The sequence below is a fragment of the Zootermopsis nevadensis genome, unplaced genomic scaffold (assembly GCF_977971745.1).
Source record: "Zootermopsis nevadensis isolate Lab colony 2312 unplaced genomic scaffold, Znev_1.0 Znev_ptg000019l, whole genome shotgun sequence".
NCBI lineage: Eukaryota > Metazoa > Arthropoda > Insecta > Blattodea > Termopsidae > Zootermopsis > Zootermopsis nevadensis.
This window is the reverse complement of record NW_028259151.1, coordinates 11,164,715-11,182,337: the sequence shown is the minus strand read 5'-3', so window position 1 is coordinate 11,182,337 and position 17,623 is coordinate 11,164,715. Positions and strand designations below refer to the sequence as shown.

At 44.3% G+C, this 17,623-nt stretch overlaps 1 protein-coding gene across 10 annotated transcripts in view; it reads right to left on the bottom strand.

Annotated features, from left to right (window-relative positions):
• The window catches only part of milt (trafficking kinesin-binding protein milt), a 67,520-nt gene that overhangs the window by 23,699 nt on the left and 26,198 nt on the right, over positions 1 to 17,623 (bottom strand). For 5 of the 10 annotated variants that reach the window (XM_022086596.2, XM_022086587.2, XM_022086591.2 and 2 more), the window contains one exon: positions 1,279 to 1,355. In XM_022086596.2, the coding sequence (XP_021942288.2) occupies positions 1,279 to 1,355 (77 nt within the window). Of the gene's footprint in view, positions 1 to 1,278; positions 1,356 to 2,865; positions 3,246 to 6,230; positions 6,411 to 7,315; positions 7,493 to 10,718; positions 13,002 to 17,623 lie in introns of those variants that run through there. The other 5 variants (XM_022086590.2, XM_022086588.2, XM_022086592.2 and 2 more) reach the window with 5 other exon arrangements.

Here is a 17,623-nt window from a genome sequence, read left to right as displayed (position 1 = left end):
TCATTACCATGTTCATAAAACCCCACAAATGGTATGTGTGCTGAACATTCTGAATACAACATACACTTATACCCTTTTAATATTATCATTTGCCCTGTGCCCACATCACTGAAATAGTCTCCTCTTCATTTTAGATATCTTTACTAAAATGTTGTATGTAACATAACGTAACACAAACTCTCTCCTTCTCAGTTAAATGTCCTTAAGATGCTCATTTGAAGTTCTTGCCTCAGACAGATGAAATTTCACACCGACACAAAGAACGGGCAAAAACAGTTTTGAGTATTTTAATCATTAGGTTTTGAGAATGGGAAATTTTAAGATTCTGAACTGAACGGTAGCAAGCAATTCCTAACTTAAAAATTAGGTGTATGTGCGCGCGCGCACACACAACGTTACAAGTGCGTCTGTCTAATAATCTTTAATTTTGTCTAACATGTGCCATGGTGATGGATACAAGGCCAAATAATATTTCTGTGGTACCATGCGTCTTGCATTCAGACAAAGGTAAATACTGTTAAGTACCCAACGGCCAATAAGCACACATGGACTGACCTCACATGTTTAACAATCTGTCACCTTATGATGGTGACCTTCAAGAAATTTGCATAAGTGGCAATGCAAATAATTTATCAAAACATAGCAGTTTTAAAGTAAACATTCAGAACATCGCAGAGACTGAGCTCTTTATACCCACAGAAAAAAGTCAGTTTTGCACACTCTGTTCACTACGCGTAGCAAAAGTCATCCTAATTCACAGTCAAATAAAGAGATGTCTCGCACATGCACGTACTTCAAAGGGTAAAATCTCTGCATTCAAAAAGGAAATTTCCTTTTAATTTTTATACTTACTCAGCTGGTAAAGAAATTGCCTGGAATTATGGAATCTGAAGGTTCATAATCACATTCAAAAAGCCTGCCACTGAACATTATGCTTAGCCGGTACAATCCAATCCAGCCTTCTAAACCCTATTTATCCAAATACATCTCAAAATAATATCTTGCAACAGGTCTTAAAAAAACATTGCATGCAGTCATTATTTTCCCATGCGTGCTATTTATCCCACGCAGATCATCGTATTGGTCGATTGGCCCCAACAATTTTAGGCAAAGAGTACAAAGTTCAAGACCTTCTCCAGGTGAAAATATTTTATTCAGAACTCTGTCGTTACCCTTTGTCTACGTTCCATATTTACATCTATTTACATTATTATAATGAATGGCCTACAGGAACCATTCGCATGCAAGGAACAGTCTGAGAGTTCGAGTTCTACTGACCTCTTCCAGTAGTCTTGTGACTGCTTCGATGTCATTGTAAGTCTTGGTCATTTGGCTCACTCGGTTGCTGCATAGAACTGAAACAATAAAACAATTCTATGCAAGATAAGTATTACACAGCTCGAGGCAGAAGTTAAAGAAACAACGTACTTTCCTATCGCAGAGACTTCCAACCCTGCACATATTGCATTATCTAATGTCACATTTAGATTCCTGGAAAAAGGTCATAATAGAATTCAACTGTGGTCTTCCGGGTTGGTACCACAAAATCTTGAAGGCGATACAAACAATTTGGAGAAATAAACCACCGTTGTCTCCAGAGTCTACGAAACTACACAGCATCAAAGGACTATTATTTTAAACAAATAATCTAATATCTTGTTTTTAGCAATGGTTCACTGATATTAATTCATCTTCTGAACTACACATTCAGATTTCAGATTTAATTTCTCCTTGTTTGTTACTAAATACCGCGCAGAAACTTAATCTCTGGTGACGTCTGCACTTCATCTTTATTCTGTCCGTGCCCACAGTTTTTGGAGACTACAGAGTTTTGCTGGAATGGAAACTCAGTCCTGTGAGACGGTTGGCGGATCAGTTAATATCAAGAGCATGCGAGACGGACCTGAGCAGACATTCAACTACGAAACTTTACACAGCCGTAGTGGCGTAATAGCGATAAAATGAGCTTGTAATTAGAGTTTCCAAAATGATTACTACCTATCCATCAGATGTTTCTTTCTCCCCTCTACTTTCATCTACTGCAATGAAGAACTGCAGAATCCTACCACATCTTACATTCCGGGTGCCTCGTAGTTACCATACAAAAGAAGACTTCTTGATTACCTCATTCCATGTGAATGTAACTTTATAATTATGTGAGTCACAAACAAGATGAGAGAATCTGAGAATTCACAAACTCATGAAAGCCAACATTATGTCATCACTATACAGAGGCTTCTTTACACACTTACCTGAAGAAGCTATTCCTCTGCAGTCCTTGAAACATTATTATCCTACATGACAAATATCAGATTTTCAAAAGAGAACAGCCCCCCCCCCCCCCACCTAGAGCCAGTATATTCAAATCGTGTGCGCTGAAAGGAACATACAAATTAAGTAACTCCATGGAGTACAGGTCTACTTGTGAAAATTGACAGTCAGTTTGTGACCTGATGATCAACACCATGTTCAGAAGAGCCCACCGTTGGTCTCTATCCTGGGCCAGTTAAGATCAGTTTCTTTCTCAAAGAATTCATCCAAGTCTGAGGCCGGAATCTGCATCAATGTTGAATGGAAGGAGTACGTTAAGTTTACGATCCTGTACTGCTGCATTGTGACTGAGTTTTAAGGTTAATTTCTCACAGGCAAAGCAGTGGAATCTTCCACCTGTAGCATTAAACTTTAATGAAGAAATGAACAATTTTGTATTACAAAATGTTCTGGCCATTAACTAGTCAGACACAACAACAAGTTTTGAAATAATAACCATATTATTGATATTCAAGAAATTCTAACCTCAACTGAGCTACTGGATATCCATATGCAGACCAGTATTGTCAGGCTTCCTAATGCTTTGGCACTCACCATTCAGACTAGTTTTCCATCTCATAATGATCCTGCAGTTTATACAGCTGCTGGTATCTTTCTTTCTTAGGACAACTTCCTGCCAACCTGAAAGCGTGTGTTCTCTGACGAGAAGAAAACCAGTTTTTCGCACCTAATAGTTACAGAGCTGTGTTCATCAGATTCCATACTAATAGTACGTACAAAGTACAGTGACCTCTGACATTGCCTGTGAACAGGAAGCTAGTTTGAACTTGGCTCAACAGCTTTCATGACTTAACACCTACAAACGACTGAAATAAAACTATTAAAAAATAAATTTTCTCCTTTGTCATCTACGGTAATTGTCGTAGTATAATTTATGATGGAGATTTTTTAATATGCTACATCAGTATTACTCCTATTAGCAATAAGTGACCAACGGACAATGGCGGTGTGACGAGTCAAAACTTCGTGATCTTGGCGCTAGATACCGGTATGCATCGTCCTCTGGTTCAGCCCCACAGTTAGCCAGTGAATTTACCGACAGAGCTATGCCACTTAACTGACAATCCAATCTAATGGTATTTGTCTTCAACAACGTCAACAGCACAGGCAAAGGAATGATGACAGTGAACTACGAATTGGATTCGACACGGCGAAGGAAACTGTCGCAGAAATTCCCAAGGCGGAATACAAAACCAAGAGAAACCGAAGCAAATCACAAAATCAAAGAAAAACCAGAAATCCTTCGAAAATGTGTGAACGATTCAACATTTTTCATGCAGAGGTACGGGGAACAGCGGTACATCTCCACGCATTCTTAAACTTGGCACTGGTTAGGAGTGCGCGTGGCTTTATCGCAGGGGAAACAACAAGGCTGTGTGTGTGTGGGGAGATCACGTGACGTTACAAACCACCGTTCAGCTGCACCGAACATTGTGAGACGAGACAGACGAGATATTTTAAACACTTCAGCCACAATACCTGTAGGGAAGGCAGAACATTAAACATCATATATAAATATAAAGCGCGAGTGTGATTGGATTCAAGTGGCTCACAACATGTGTTTAGAACAATGTAACGGACCTTAATAGGCATCACCAGGGGAACCATCCTGTTACTAAAAAGGGGTAGAATTTGAAAACTACTTGGCGAACGGCGAATCACATCAGATACTGTGTGTAACACGATGATGAAGACAGACATTTGATCTCGTATAACTGTGAACACAGCAAAGTCACGCCATAACACACAAATGTTTGCACGTTCCGTTACAAACGCGGCTGCTGCACCCACCTAAATTCTTCTTACGAGTTCAGGTCGCATCTTGGCAGGAACATTCACTCTGCAACACCGAGACGTCGAGCGCGGACGTGTGACAGCGAAGCAACTGAGAAAAAGGCAAATTTTTGGACGCGGACACACTTCGGCGACCCAAGGTACTGACAGGATGAGTAGTCAGACTTTGACCTGACATGTTGCGTCCCACAGCGAAAACCAAAATACGACAAAAACATCTCACACCGCCTTCTGGTCCCTTCTCGCACTTCATTCAGCTGTTCATAGATGGCTCCCAGCTACACATTTATCAACGCCGGTTCCTGATGTCGACTCATCGTCGCTGCGAAACAATTACATGGTCAGTCGGCCATATTGTATTTCTGTGTACGAAGAGTGAGGGAATTCAAACAAAATGAAAAAGTAGCGACTGATGGTCTGGATGGCTCACCTCCGAAATCACTTCTATGAAACCTGACACATTTCAGAAGAAGTTAATTTTCACCAAACACAGCACCATACTTTCCAGAAGAATGTTATAACGAACAGAGATTTCCACATCAGCCTTCCCGCCCTCACCCCGATTCACCTCCCTTCACCGCCCAAAAGGAACTCCTTTACCCATGCGACTACCCTCGAGTCCACGCCCGATGCCGCGATTTTCGTAAGCAGCCGATCGTGAGGAACTAAATCGAGGGCCTTCGAAAAATCGATTATAATCGCGTCTAACCTTCCTCCGTTATCCAGTGAGTCTGCGATGTCCTGACAAACCGTGATTACTTGACTGTCACATGAATATCCCGGCCTGAACCCATGTTGACCCTCGAATAACCAATTCTTTTCCTCCCAGTTTTTCCTCAGGTACGACGCCATAACGTGTTGCATTTGTTTGCAGACCACCGATGTTAAACTGACCGGTCTGTAATTTGTGACCAATGATCGGCCACCTCCTTTGTAAATAGGAACCACTATGGCTTTTTCCCAGTCCCTGCTAGCATTTTCCTAATGATTTTAGTACTAATGGCGAAGGGTTCGCCTGATGCTACGCTCGCAGCTGAATATCGAAGAATAATAGAAATTAAGGGAGTTGGCCACTTCTAATAATACCCCACTGTGGTCACTGACCCCCTGTACAATGCTGCAAGAGGTGAATGAACTTTCAGGCCGGAAAAGGTAAACGTCCTCGGGATGGCCTCTCTACTACCTGCGTGTACCCATTTTCCTATACCAGTCTATTTATAAATGCCTGATTTCCACTAGTACATTCCACGTTTCCATTCCAATTTGCATAGGGCAAGTTCAAATCACCTCCGATGATGCTACGCTTCGTAGAATTTCCTAAATAACTGGTTCGGGCCGCCAATCTTTCTTTAACTCGCATGCACTGTAGATGCCTATGATATCCCATGTGAATTTGGGGTCTCTGCCTTTCGATTCAACTGCTAACATCTCAAAATCCTCGTCCACCCATAATTCCACGCAAGCTATGTAATTTTTTTTACACAAATGAACACTCCGCCCCCTCATGTATTCCTATCTCTCCTGAAGGTTGTGTAATCGTCCCTAAATACTTCGGCATTACTAATTTCTTCTCTAAGCTATGACTCCGAGCCTATTACAACATCCGGATTGTATGTGTCAACTAAATTCCAAAAAAAAAAAAAACAATCCAAAGACTTATTGAGGATACTTCAGCAATTTACCTGAAGCACGGCGGACAACCCAGAAGTTAATCGATTACGCATGAGACATCGATATCGAAGTGTTTTACTGGTAGCATTCAATTTAATCTCATGTTTCGTAATGTGGTATTTAATACGTGACAACTGGATGCAATAGAGCTCTGTGATAATGAGCTCAAACTTCTCACGGACTGCAAAGAGAACGTCTTCATCTGGCAAACTATCTCTCCCGCACGCATTTGCCTTAACCCACAACAACAGAACCACACGAGTCACGAACACTCAAAGTAAAATACAAACAAAACTCCACCAGAATCCAACCACGGTCCAGCCCCAAAACAGGCGTCGTTTTGTTCAGGAAACAGACGCGAGGACGATGAACCATCTGTTTCCTCAATACGATAAATACAAGAAAAAGTAATTCAATTTGTTTCAATACTTTACCCTATTCAAACATGTGTCATATTTTCTGCAACAGAAGCAGCTGAGACTCGAGTAAACAGAAACAATTTTATACCACAAACGTAAAAAGTGTTTTCGATACGCAAATTAATTTTCTGCAATGTCTTATTGATTTATCGATACGCTCTGTCATCCGCAACTTCACGTGACATCCAAATCAAACTTTATTTTTCTTCAAACACTCCTCTTTGTAAACACAAAAGTTGATAAACCGGAGACGAAAACGAATCACCAAAGACAAGACGCTTCCATCAAATCCTACACAGGTGGAACGTAATGGCAAGGTTCAATATTGCATGGACAATTGTTTTCCTTTCTGATTTCTCATGGTTGGTCAACCTGTCAATGACTTACCCCATCTGTGGGCCAATAAAAGTACCTTAAACAACGATTCTCCTGTCCCCTTCATAAAATTATATAAATAAATAAGGATAAGCCACAACGAAATGAATCAGATTAACGCATTTACCAGACGTTGAGAAGGCAAGAAAACACTTTTTTATTCATTTGGGAAATTAAAGGCTGACATAAATCAAGGAGTCAAACGTTTCTGAAGCACAGACGAAAATAAACAAAAGAACAAGGCAGACCGCAAATACGCGACGGCTTTCAACCAATCACGGCACGACATTTGTCTCGACCAATGGCTGCACGACATAAAATTAAGTGACATGGAAAACCGCTGATCTTACCTTCCAATACTGAAGAACGTGGGCCATGCAGTCACCACAAACAAACACATTATCGTTCAAGGATGATAATATTTCTGTGTTCACACCACGCAAATGAACTAACATGGCGCCAATTTACACTGTTTATATTGCGAACTGTAAACACGGGGAGAAATGGGTGTTGCTTTGTGATTTGCGTAGTTTCCACATCGCGACAAGGAAGTCAATATTCAGAAAAAAAAGGGGCCATCGGAACTTGCGTCATTCCCATACCCTGACGGTCCTGGGAAAGCTGTGCTTACGAACTCACAGAGAGTTATGTATTTTGGCAAAACAAACTGAAAGCTGCTGGGGACCACGCGGCTGCGAAAACCTTAAATCCGAACGCAAACTCACCTGAAGACCTGGCGAATCGAGACGAGAAGATGCCTCCCAGCATCGCGACGCCGATCCTGCTGCATCCCTCACTCGTTGGCCTGTGGATTTACGAAGGGTGAACGGCCCTGCAGCTACCAGTATTGATCTCTGGCGCAGCTGAACATCTCTGACTTTGCGCAACGAAACGAGAGATCGGAACTATCGCTTGTTCAGGAGCAAACGCACACGAGGGGAGTCGCATCTGTTTATCCGCAAATTTCATTTCCGAAACCCCTGGGCGGATTTCGATTCAACTAAAACTTTCTCGCCAAATTTAACTTTGGTACTTAGATCGAAGCGTATCGACACCTTCAAGTCAGCATCAGCGTTAAACGAAGTTGCGTATGTGAGGTAAAGTTAGAACACGTTTGAGCAGCGGCGCACGTCGGGACTCGAAATTGTTGTGCTGACCGCCGTGAAAGGTCAGGGGGTCCGGGTTCGACGTTGAACCCGTCGCAGTTCCACCTTCACATGCACGTCGCGTTCAGCGTGAACCAATTTTTGTAAGACTCGACCGATAAATCTCACGTAAAACACCAGGATGGTTGTCAGACCGGAATTCAGACGATATCTTGTTCGAAGCCCGTATAATCTGAATGCCTTCGTGCTTTCCCTGCATACACTTCTTTCTTCTTTCTTTCTTTCTTTCTTTCTTCTTACAGACTGAAGAAATAATAATAAGAGCTGAAAGCAATTGTAAGGGATTGACGACTGTCAGCGTTTCCCAGTCTCATCAGTGGGCAAAGCCACAAAGTCGATAAATTGTTCGGGTTTTATTACGACGGGACAGACGGACATGACAATGTCACGTGTGCCATGACGTAACCTCACATTTGCAGGATTTATATCGATGAGTTACGGCTGCTGACAGCAACCAGAGCCCAACCGGAGTAAAACGTTACGAGGACGAGTCACATTCTTTCGTCAGATCTAACAAATCAAAATTAAAAGCGAATGTAATTACAGGTATACGTGGCCACTGCATTAGGAAGTTCTAAATTTTCTCACACAATGAAGGGACAGACCAGCTAAACGCACGCAGGACGCCATATCGATCGATCGATCGACAGACGACTGCGTCTCTCGACAATCAGTATCGACAGAATGTTTGCTTTCGTCACGTCCGACGTCAGCTTCGAAACGCGACATCTCTTTGCCAACTTAACAAGATTTTTTTTACCTATCTCTATGAACCAAACCAGCAACAGAAAACCACACTTTTAGTAAGGCCAAAGTCTTGAAACCTAACACCACCATCAGAGGACAATTCTTCTAGTATTTAACGTTTCTAAAATTTACAACCACTCAAATCCATCGTTCATCCAATAAGTTAACTCACACTACTCTTAATTTTAACAACATATTAATATGTCTGCAACCAATTTGATATATGTTAAACATATCTTGAGATCACATAAACCTCGAGCCTGAAGACGGTTCGGCGTGACATCGAAGATTGTCAACAAACTTGTATTGCTTGCACGCCTTACAAATGCCCAGCGCAGGACAGGTTTTGCAATTATCTGTTTGGGTATGGAACGGGATTTTATGATCGGTTCATGTTCTTTCAAGACAGTAATATAAGAAATACGCCACTTAAGACGGCAGGTATATGAGCCAAGGACTCTTGAATACGAAACGCTACACTGCAACGTCCAGTGAAAAGAACGCACAAACAGCGAAAGGATTCTATTTCAAAATTAACATAAAAATTAGGATTTGTGGTTTTCACGGCGGTGAGTCTGAAGATGGCTGTCTTCTGGGTTGTTGCGTCACGTAGTGTGGTAGAAGTTTTACCGATGTTTCAGAGGTCCTTGCTGCCTCCACGATCAGGGCGACGAGAGACACGTGGAGGTTGGGGACAGTCTTCTACTACTACACGGGGGTGTACATGATTCTCATTCCATTTTTGTACGGAGTTGCGTTTTAAATGGCACACCCCATGCAGACAAAAACGTTTCCCTTGAACTCGGGGCACTACAAACAGACACGGAGAAGCGACAAAGGAGAGCTGTGCCCCACACACACGTGTCAATAGTTGAATGGAATCTCTGCGACCCGGTTTTGAACTTTCGATGCTCAAGTCCTTGGAGGAACAAATTACGTGCTTATTTGATTCTGCATTTTCCGATGAGCTTATTATTGAAAAGTCACAACTAGGACCGGCTTAAATTATAGTTGGATCGGGCAGCATAACTTTCGTTCAAATATTACTGTTAACAAACAAACAAACATGTTTAAATCACATAACAAGAGTGCTGCATCTAATAGTGGTGTCTGATGGCGAAGCGCACTGAAAAGTTTCCGCCGTCTGTCTGTCCGCACGTAGAAAAAAACGCGGCAGTCGCTGATCGAACGGCATGAAATGACCAACATCGGGGAGCCTCAGCCACCGGAATGTGCGAATAATTCCCATTTCCCAGTTTTGGTTAAAATATGACCAAGGGAACATTTTATAGGAAGACCTGCACACTTTTCTGCGAGTAGAAGTAACTATGCGGGGAATCCTCCGACTTGCCCGGGGAATCACATACATAAATAAAAATAAAAATATTTGTTACCAATGTTGTATCGATTTTCTGAAAATTTCACTGAAATTCTTCTACGTAGAGGTTCGAACACGCGCAATCTGGCGGTGTCGCCGAACGATTCTACTGTGCGCTGTTTCGTATCTCGGGTGTCCTATTAAGCAGCTGTTCAGTCGGGTTTCGTTGCTTTCTTCAGTACCTCCTTAAAAGTTATGATGAAATACTGATGAACAAACGAGATGCCATCCTTCAGACATGTTCCGAGAATGTTTCCAGAACTACTCATTCTGACGCTCACCGATGATGCTGCAAGCTACCTCAACAGGAGCGGACAGCAATTTTCCTATTCTGCTGCAATACAGAACTGAACAGTTCGAAGCGAACGACACACATGTGTGTACGTCCTGCGAACAGGCAAACCGAACACCCCTCTTGGCCCACCCAACTCCGATTACGGCCGACGGACAGGAAATTTCTGCACGTCTTGGGGGAAAAGCAGATGGAACTGATGAAGGCACGTACGTGTCTTGGGTGCACGTAACTTTATACTTGCAGTTGGTTTGGTGGCGGCGTTTTTTACATGTCCGAAAAGAAGTTAAGGCAGAATGACCAGGGCGAGGTCTCATGGCGCTTCGCGATTCAGACAACAGCCATCCCCCCCCCCCCCAAAAAAAAAAAAAACACATCGAAAACGGAAGTGAGATTCGAACCCGTGCATTAGAGCCCGCAGTCTCTGAAACGCACTTTAAATGCTTAAATTCAATGTCCCGGAAGCCAATGAATACTACAAGTGAACAAAACATTGAACTGCGAAGTTCTTCTTCTGCCGCGCCATAAGCGGTCGAAGTGCTTACCTTCCAGAATGAGATCATCGTCAAGGAAATTGGGTTCCGCAGAATCGGGCATCCTTGGTAGTTCGTCGTCATATTCGTAAGGGTCTTCTTCATCATCATCTCCCATCGTCATCCGCTCCTCGCCATCCGGAGACAAGTCCAGGTCGTCGTCGTCTTGCTGACAACGAGCATCGGGGAACACCATGACCGGGCAACGCAGATGGCAGTACGATGCCATCACTCTGTACGCCTGACTAGACTCACGCCTTTTCTGCGGACACCGCGGTATCGCCCCATTTGCAGTACCAAACCGCAACTCACAATCTACCAACCGATTAGTCCTTGTCAAACCCTTGGGGGGGGGGGGGAACTCGGCCAAATATCCGGGCACCAGTCCGACTTACGACCGATTCCAATTACGCCGCTATTGCATAAGAAGAGCACTAACCGTGTTTCGAACACTAGCCTTCAGGATAAAATACACGTTCACTTCAGCTAAATCTGGACACTGAGAAAGGCCCGCTTTCGAGACAACACAGACGAGGCGCGAAACCTGATGGATGACTCAGACCGCAACAGAGCACTGAATTAGTCCCTCTCCTCAGCTGCCATGTCCAGCATCCACTGGAGCCGCGCCCCACTCAGCCAGCGCACTGAGATATACACTCCTGTACGAACACACAACACCACGTCACACCTCATCTTTCCCTATCTTATCTTATCTACCTGCGGACAACGCACGACCTGCGTGCAGAAGGGGCACACATCAAAGCACTCCAACACCACGAATCAATTTATTCAGTTCGAATTACTTTGCTGTTCCTTGCATTCAATTTCTTCTCTGCGTTTCCACTTCTCCTTTTATCAATTTCCTTATTTATGTTATTTCGTACGTATCCTCCAGCCACATTCTGTATTTCCTGTCTACTTCGACGCTTCTACATGGCGTCGGATGAGACGTGGAATGAAGCGGTCGTGGCCAAATTTGAGGCACTAACCCGGGATTTGCCTGGAAGGCCCGAGAAAAACCACGAACAACCCCAGTCTGGGATAGCCGGCCTCTGGGCTGAGGTTTGAACCAGGGACCTCCAGAATACGAAGCAGGAAGGGTTTGGGTTGGAGAACCCGAGGGAAGAGACCACTCGGAAGACAGAAGTGCTGACGGGAGGGCAATATCGAATGGGCGTCAGTCGATTCGGAACACCTGAACAACAGAAAAGCCGTGAGGCGTAATATCTGATAGGCTTTTTCGTGAAAGCATTTGTTTGCAATGAGAACGAATGCACAAGTACCAGCCACATGATAGTTTACAGGAATCTTGATAACCTGTTTATCAGCTGCAGATCTCAGCACAAGATGGATATCGTGTTGTGATGTAAAGTGTGACAGGGACATCTCTACAAAGGCCTGTGTAATTGCTGTAACGCAGAAATTGGAAGAAACAGTCGAGTAGCGAATTTCGTTTTGATGAATCTCCGAGGCTACTCCAGGTTCCTCTAGAACGCCTCGACACGAAGAACAAAACTCGCTGAAGGGTTTCAAATGACAAGAACAAGATTTCTGGCTCCTTTGAGTACAGATGACGCGAAGCCATGTTATCACTTCGTGTTCGTCGCTTCAGACTCTGATGTCATTTGCTTACACGAACCGAATTCAAGTGAAATGCCGAAAAGCTGAAACGTTCTGTCAGTTAATTCCTCTGACAGACGTCTTCGTGAACTGCAAATGTGGAAAGTGTCTTGGAGATTTCAATGAACACTGCGCTTGAAACAATCTAAATCCACGCAGCTGTCGCAGGCACGTGGCCTCTGCACCAAATTTGACAAAACTGCGGCGATAACTCGAGAACAAGTTCCAATACATTCACAATGAAGCAATTACTTTCCAGCATTCAAAGGATTCCGTTACTTATTCGATGCTGTTTTCATGGCGAGAAAAGAGAGAGAGAGGGGGAGGGAGGGAGAGGAACTTCACGTTCTATGAAGGTCGGAACGAAACAGCAATAAAGCTGCTCGTATTTAACGACGCTTCTTTAGTAGCTTAGACTACACGGCGTCGAATCAACCTGTTACTGGCGGAACTATCACCTGTCATACCTGAGTCACCCGCAATGAATTTGGCCCTCCACTAACGCAGAAGATTTCCGGAGACAGAGAGCCAGCTCATACGCACAGTTTCACAGTAGTAACACTCGGAGGCCTGCATGGACCCGAGCCTCGTTCGGGTACAGGTCAGGCTCAAATGATCTCAACCTCAAAACATCGGCTCTTACAGCGTCGTTAATTCATTCGCGACTTTTGATATCTGCGGATTAAAAGAACAACTCACAATGTCGAGGAAGGTTGTCAACGGATCAGGTTTCATTCGGGGTGGAATGAAGAACTCGGTCTTAGGTGGAGCATGAGTGGCGTATCTGTAGACGAATTTCGAGGCTCAGGCCAAATGTGTTCGGGCAGGGCGAAGTTGACAGTCAAAAATTTCTTGAACTCGCGCGGCGATGTCAGTGTCGTGGCTTGTCTTCGGTATAAGCGACGAAAAAACCTGCGTTCAGAAGGGCCGTGCACCCGTCGGGACTTGGGACGTGCCAGATCTTGGCCACCCGATGACCATGAAAAATCACAAGAGATCGGGAAAATACGAGCCATGAGTGGGCCATTCCGTGTTACGTGACAACCATCTAAGCAAACAGCCAGCATCCAAAGGAAGCGTGCGGAACCGACCTCAGAGCGACATTCAGCTACTCGCGAGAATTTACTGCACATTTCAACTGCGCAAAATCTCCAGCGTCAAACGAGGACCTGGAAGTGCGCGGTCATGATTCGCTTAAAAGTTCCGACTGGCCTTTGTCCGGACAGACAAAAAATTCATTTACGACAGCGAACAACCCTGACGACATTCGAAACTGCTGCCTCTGAACTGCAGCCTGTTCACCGCGAATGTACGATAAATATTACGTTGTTAAATAGCGAATACAAATAAGACAAATGCAAATTCTCTCCACCGAGGAATAGGTTAGGTTCGGCGTTCACACATCACTTGTCTACCGGGCTGCCTACGTCACAGGGACTTTCTTAACTCTCGCGCGGATGATGGCCCAGGACAGGGACCGGTGGAGGGTTTTGGTTAATTCGGTGATGAACCTTCGGGTTCCATGGCGTAAGGGGGGTGTCCCCTCTCTGACAACCACAGACATGACGAATAAGGCCAACAAACACCCTCTCACTACCAGGTGATGACGACGATGAACGAGAAACACAGCCGCACGACGCATCTGCGAAGGATGTGTTGAGCCCAGAGGACTGTCCGCACTTTTCGCTCCTTTAATTCTCAGGTAAGTCGTTAAGTCGCAGCAAACAAGACGATATCTGTCAAAGGCCTGCATGCCAGCGGTTTAAGATTACGTATCTTATCGCAAAACATTTCGGAAAAGTAAACAAGTGACTGTGTCAAAAGCCGACCGACTCGATATTCTAATTCCCTTCAAAATTATTTTAAATTAAATCGTGCGTCAAGTTTCGCACGTGAACGCAGCCGCTAACAACAGTCGAAACGAAAATCGTGCCGTGGCGAGGTAGCGAAGTGATATTTCCGTCTTGGATCGAACCGCACGCCACCAGCTGAGCCGACCGCCTGGCGCGGATTCTCTAACAGAACGTGGACCGCGGACCACCAAACCAAGCGGCTTATCCTTCTGCTTCGTGCATGGGAAATCCGGGGTTCGATTCTCGACCCGAAGACCGGCTATTCCCACTGAGATCCTTCGTGGTCTTCCTCACCCCTCACCGGAGAATGTCGGAATAGTCCACAAGTGTTTCTTCACCATTCATTAGCGACCCTACCGTCCGTCGCGTCGGAGCTCCCGACACTGTCATTAAATACGCATTATACAAATAGGAGTCTTCAGTTGGAAGCTGGAGTGCCTGATGCAAAGCCAGGTTCTCCCGAACACGAAGCAGTTCGTAAACATTCTCAGCAAATACCTCTGAAACGTCGGCACGGCACTACAACCCAGAAGACCTTCAGACTCTCCGCCCTAAAAACTTCAAAACCTACAAAATCATTTGCTGTTCGTATGTCAGATATCGGATGCTCCCACTAAGTTAAGCAGCAAAGACATTCATTACCGTCAGACTAAGCTGCTTCTTCAGGGAACGTGCACACTGCGTGATGAAGAGTTTTTCCCCCACCGTTCAACATACGCATTTCACATAAAACACTGAGCACGCCACGCCCCTGCAAGCCGAGAGATAGCCTATCCGCTGGCAATTATATCGACTACTTTCTCTTTTGTCATACGACGTGCAAGTCGATATCACGAGGACTGTACTCCATCACTGACAGCGGAAGAACGACCTAGAAACAACGCCCCCTAACACGAAATCTCCTTTCCTTGGAAGAACATTCAACGGCGTCTTCCTGATGTTCGCGGGGGTTTGAACTCTCGTTACAGCCATTTCAATGGGTTTTAATTTCAAACGACCTTTAACCAGAAGCCAAGGGGAATTGGAGCTCAGGATGGCGGACTGCACGGCAATTTAACCCTTTGAAGACGAAGATCGTCTGAATATTATTTAAGAATTCAGTCCGTACCGCGAAGAAAACACTTCACTTAACCATTAGAAGTCGAATCAGGCGGTACCACATAAGATTTAACAAAAGAACATCCCGGTCAAAGCCTTAAGAATGGATTTTCGTTTGCAGACGTACACTGCCCTCCCTCCTTCCAACTACAAAGCAAATCTTAACTTAAGACAATATTAAAATCCTTAAATGACGAAATCCGTCCGATACGACAGTGAAATTCATTCCACGCAGCAGAGTAAGTGCCCACGTGTTACTCCAACAAATGGAATTTACTCGATTTGTATTAATCCATTTTGAGTTCCTATACTTCGTTTTAGCATGTCAGAATATGAACCCCCCCCCCGGGGGGGGGGTGTTCCGGACTTAATTTAGCGACCACACCCACCATCTTCACACCGCTGGCTCAACCGTTCAGATACTGATGTTTTGTGCAATTATCGTCGATTATTTGGAGTGACGGGACAAGCCACACACAAAAAAAAATCCCCGGAATGTAATTCACAATCAGTCGGGCACAATGACCAGCTTCAAAAATAGTGCACATCACGAACTCTGCGGCAGACAGAAATGGACTTCCTACGTCAAGCTCCGAGCAGGAGCTCAAAATAGTTCGGTCGGTCACTTCCGACTGCTGCAAAATTGGATGCGCTTCACGTGACGACCTCGAAGGTGAAGGCAAGCAAAGGCCTCGTGTCTCCAAAAAGAGCAAACCTGGTTCTACAACAAAGTTTTTTTTATTTTTACTTAATTGTCGAACTTTGCTAATGCCCAGGCGTTTGTGTCCGTTAATGATTTAAATTTTCTGCATTTACCGTTTGTAATTATCATGCACTTTAACCCTTTTCATGCTACGAACGAGGTATCTCGCCCAGAGTAATTTGTTCTGAGTAACTTTAAAAATCGCCATATTTAATAATGACAACGAAAAAAATACTTTCACGCCTTTTCCTTCTTATGTGAAATAATTTGTGACGCTATAAAACATGAAACCATAAAAGGTTTGGGTCTATCATCATCAAATACCACAAAGTCCAAAGCAGCACTCAAAATATTTCACCACCGAAAAGTAGAGCAGAAGTGCCCAGTTCATGGACCTCGCACAGAATAACAGGAAATAGAAAGTCAAGGTCCTCTGAATCTACGCTTTTCTACCGACAACCAGTTTCCGATAAACAACTGAATTAGTGGCGAGGAAAAAGAAAAGGCCGTGTTTCAAATCCCACAGATACAATCGGCGTCACTCAACCGGCAAAGAGCCCGAAGGTTAACGGCCAATGGACCCCGTGCTCAGACAACCGAATTCAGCCCCAATTCCTCTTCGGATTTACGCTCACGACTCCTTCCCTCCAGGCCAAAATCTCGTATGCATTTCTCATGTCCCCCGGAGCGCCACGCCCCTTGATTATTATTTATTTCTTTAGTGTTGTGTTCTGTCTGAGGACAGGTCCATATGAACAGGATCCTTCCATCCTTTTCTCGGACTGGGACCTGTTCATATACGTTCTTGGCAGATGATCCAGAAGTGGTTTGCCATTGCCTTCTTCTGTGTGTGAATGGAGTAATTGTTGGGATGCCACGGAGGAAAACTCCGTGTTGCCTAGACCACGGCCTTGCCCAACACAAGTTATAAATTCGAACCCGAGACCCCAGGATTACAAGGCCAGCGTTCTAGCCTCTAGACCACCGTGGCACATCCCTTGATTATAGCAAAATATCAAATCGATATTCTGACAGGACGCACGTGTTTTGTTTCTTTATAGACTGCACAGGCGCAAAGTACGTTCGTCTCGGCACCAACAAAAAACTTAAATAATTCTACAGCTGAAATACAAAGGTTCGAAAAGTCGTCTGGCTTCATGGGACACGTAAACAAACGTGAATATTCTAGTAAAAGACCCGTTACACGACGCACATACAAATGAAGCAGCACAGGAAAGTTTTATGAATGCGAAAAAAGAATTCTGTGGTCATTTTCAAGAAATCATAAACTGATTCGCTGTTTCTCCTTTGGTCCTTCAGAGTGGCGGAGATCTGAGACGTAAATTCGGTTTTACGAAGTGTTTTCGACGGTTTCACTGCCACGTGAATGCAATGGCGTAACCCAGAAGACTTTAGAGGGAAGACGTTCTGAATGTCTGCGCCTTTTTCTTCGAAGAAGCGACACAAATCTGAAGTGTGAAAACGACTCGAGCATTTGGGCGCAACACCAAAAAAACGTGTACTAATTTTGCGAGTACTGAAACCGATGCACACAATCCTCATTCAACCCCTAGGCCAGGAGGAAAAAGTCTTGAGGGGGCGGGCGGATCGATTCTATGACGTTCTTTTGAACTGTGTACACG